Source organism: Limulus polyphemus, unplaced genomic scaffold, assembly GCF_000517525.1.
Source record: "Limulus polyphemus unplaced genomic scaffold, Limulus_polyphemus-2.1.2 Scaffold7912, whole genome shotgun sequence".
Taxonomy (NCBI): Eukaryota; Metazoa; Arthropoda; class Merostomata; order Xiphosura; family Limulidae; genus Limulus; species Limulus polyphemus.
In genome coordinates, this window is record NW_013673522.1 from 21,532 (window position 1) to 25,442 (window position 3,911).

At 31.7% G+C, this 3,911-nt stretch overlaps 1 protein-coding gene across 1 annotated transcript in view; it reads left to right on the forward strand.

Moving 5' to 3' along the window:
• LOC106474965 (spectrin alpha chain, non-erythrocytic 1-like) overlaps positions 1–2,754 on the forward strand; it is a 22,207-nt gene extending 19,453 nt beyond the window's left edge. The window contains exons 14-15 of the mRNA XM_013935664.2: positions 482–776; positions 1,368–2,754. Of these exons, the coding sequence (XP_013791118.1) occupies positions 482–776; positions 1,368–1,496 (424 nt within the window). The 3' untranslated portion in view covers positions 1,497–2,754. The remainder of the gene's footprint in view (positions 1–481; positions 777–1,367) is intronic.
• Positions 2,755–3,911: the final 1,157 nt, after the last annotated feature.

Here is a 3,911-nt window from a genome sequence, read left to right on the forward strand (position 1 = left end):
GTCTAACCTCACTATAATTTTTTAAGTTTCTAAAATTTGTTGTGAGACTGTTTTGAAAAAAAATATTAAAAAGATACTTTCTTTCATCTTGGAATACATTTTTTTTATTATTGATCAGAAAGTTCCATTTTATACATCCAGTCAGTTTTAAATTGAATATGTATAAAGATATTTCTTTACATACTTTATTTTGTCAACTGACTGTGTCACTATTTCTGGCTATAAATGATAAAAAATAGCAAAAACTGACAGAGAGTTATCCTTGACTTAGGACATTTCAAAATAATGTCGCAACTGCCTTTATCAGGTATCATGATTTTTGCCAAGAGAATTCTTGATCGAGATCAATTTATGTCTGATAAATATAGTTTATTTTCAATAAATGCAAGTTCGTTAATTTGTATATGTTATTTGAATATGATAAGCTTAACAATAGTATTCAATAAATAAGCCACAGGAAAAGTTTTTTGTTTTGTTGCAGACACTTTGACAGAGAAAAGATTGGAAAATTGAACCATTATCAGTTCAAGAGTTGTCTGCGAGCTCTGGGTTACGATCTCCCAATGGTGGATGAAGGACAACCTGATCCAGAGTTTGAAGCTATCCTTAATGTTGTTGATCCAAACAGGGATGGATTTGTGTCCTTGCAAGAGTACATGGCCTTCATGATATCTCGTGAAACCGAAAATGTGCGATCTAGCGAAGATATTGAAAATGCCTTCCGAGCAATCACGTCCGGTGACCGTCCATATGTCACAGCTGATGACTTGTATGCGGTAAGAATTATCTTATCAAACTCTTACAAAAGCAGTAAGCTGGTATTAAATCTAGCTGGTCGTGTTTACTGAGACTATGCATTTCATAAATAGATAAAAAATAAAGAGATTTGAGATTGATTATACTATTTGTAATTTTTGTACTTTCTTTGTAAGACTCAATATCTTATTTTGAAGAATATTAAAAGGTTTGTACACTTATTCACATGGTACTAGATTTTCATGTGCTTTCTGAAGAAGCTCGGTTTCAAAATCTGAACTGTTTTTCTCTAATTTTGAAGAATAACAAACTGAGATGAGTTTCAATGTTCAAGTCCTTCTTAAATTAGCAGAAAAGATACATTAAAATACTCTTTTATGTAATAATCATATTCAAGGTTGATTCTGGCCAACTTGGGGTTTTGCTGGTAACTTCCAACAAATATCAGTATTATCTGCATGACTTCCAAGTTTAAAATAAAAAAGTTTGAAGTATGATGTTCTCAGTTTTGACTTTTTTGTCTCTACAAAAAATGAGATATGATTTTATACAGATACTTTGAAAAACGTTATTCTGTTTTTTTCTTATTTCAATTATTTTATGTTACTTAGAACCTCACTGTTCAAATGGCCGATTACTGCGTGTCCCACATGAAACCGTACGTGGAACCTAAGAGCGGCCGCACCATAACTGGAGCGTATGATTATGTGGAATTTACTCGCTTACTTTTCCAGAAATAATTTGTTTTGCCTTGTCTGTGAAGTCACTATAATCCTAGAAATATGCATTAGCTAATATATATATGTGAGAAGCTTTCTATCGATTGAATAAAACTTGGCAGTCTTGTTTGTCAGAAACTGTAATGTTCAAAATAATATTTAAGTTTAAATGATTGATGGTTTCTAATATGATAGTGAGTTTTTTACAACTAATGTATTAAGCAAATCTCTTTTTATTTAAGTCACAATAATTTATTTGTTTTAGTTTAGTTATTATTTTGGTCTTAGAATTTTTGTTCAGTAGCTGCCCCATATACAGGTAGTGTTATTTTGATCAGATCTTATTTACGTTACGTACTTTGAACATTTTCGACATTGTTAGAAAATGGATAGTGAGCTAAATAATGACTAATAAATCAGAACTAAGCCACTATATCTGCCTAATCATACAACATTTCTAGGGTTTAATTTGATTATTAATATATTTTTTAAGTCTGAGAGGCGAGTATCATTAAATTTAGAAATTTTATGTTGAACAAAGTAACATCTTAACGTGAGAAACATGATATTCTCAGAGAGTTTTTGTGCTATCTTCACACGAAAAATAAACAAATTTTTATACAAATACTCCAGTATTGATACTTTAACTCTCACACTGTTGGACAGTGTATAAAGCATCTGTTTATTAATATAATATATATATTTTATCTTAAAATGTTTGCATGTAATTTTACAAAGATGTTGTTAGAACTGGCCTTCATTGAAGCATAACAGTTTAAGTATTGACTTCAAAAAGAAGCGATTAAGTACTACCATACACACGTATGTGCCTGTGTGTGTGTGTGTGTATGTGCTCTCTCTGTCTTCTTACTCTGTGTATTGTTAAACATTTGCATTTTTATAATATATATATTTAACTGAAAGTATTTATAATGAATATTGTTTAAACTTGTGCGCTGTGTCGTTAGGTAGTGAAAACGTGTATAACGTGAAGTTAAAAGTAGTTTTTCTGGAAAGGTTTTCATCTAATATTTAATAGGTAAGAAATAATTATTGCCGGTTTTCCGTACCTGTATTTATTTAGAGTTGTACTTTAATTTTTTTAAATTATATTAAATAATAATACTAATAAAATTTATTTACTTTACTTAGCAAAGTTTCTATTTTCTGAAAGCTTCACAAAAGCCTTAAGCGATTTGATCACTGTAGTCCAAGATAAGGTGTTATTTGGGTTGGACTGTTGTTAAAAGTTATTTTAAATAAATTTATTCCTCATTGATGTTTGTGTGTTTACTTGACAGTACAAAGCAAAACACAATTCTGAGATACAAATAAAACTTTTCCTTTGTTGATCTAAATATTGGCCCGGCACAGCCAGGTGGTTAGGGAGCTCAACTCGCAATCTGCGGGTCGCGGGTTCGAATCCCCGTCTCACCAAACATGCTCGCCCTTTCAGCCGTGAGGGCGTTATAATGTGATGGTCAATCCCACTATTCGTTGGTAAAAGAGTAGCCCAAGAGTTGGCGGTGGGTGGTGATGACTAGCTGCCTTCCCTCTAGTCTTACACTGCTAAATTAGGGACGGCTAGCGCAGATAGCCCTCGTGTAGCTTTGCGCAAAATTCAAAACAAACAAACAGAAATATTAAACAGCTGTTTATTAAATCAAAGAACACTATGACTATCTGACTCAAATATTTTTTTCTTTAACCTGATATTTTAACACAATATTCTGAACTTCATAATTTTTTTTTAATTTAGCTCTTCATTATTAACTCATTTTTCAATGTTTTGTTAAATAAAAGTACTCTAATCGATTGTTTTTGCAATTTGTTTGGTTACTAGCATTTACTTTGTTACGAGTCTATTAATAAAGGATTTTTTATACGGTAATTAAAAATGTTAACGGTTTTCAAGTATATAATTTATGTTTAACAATTTATTATTCAAAGCAGTTACTGCTAAGCAATTGTACTTAAGTAAAATAAGATAAAATTTATAAAGTTATAAATAATTCTTGAATTATGTTGTATGATTACAAATATTTCATGTTTGAAAAATGTTTTAACACATCAAGTTCTGGGTATAACAACTCTGAATTACATACCCAGACTGTAAGTCCAAAGATTCATGGTTCTCATCCCACTACCTCAAAGAAGTTGTCTGTTCTTTGGAGTCATTGATGCTGCACTATAATAGTGTAGGGCAAATCCAACTCTTCAATCAGTCTAAAGTAGCCCAAGAGTTGGTGAGAGATGCTGTAGGGCAAATCCAACTCTTCAATCAGTCTAAAGTAGCCCAAGAATTGGTGAGAGATGCTTTAGGGCAAATCCTACTCTTCAATAAGTCTAAAGTAGCCCAAGAGTTGGTGAGAGATGCTGTAGGGCAAATCCAACTCTTCAATCAGTCTAAAGTAGCCCAAGAATTGGTGAGAGATG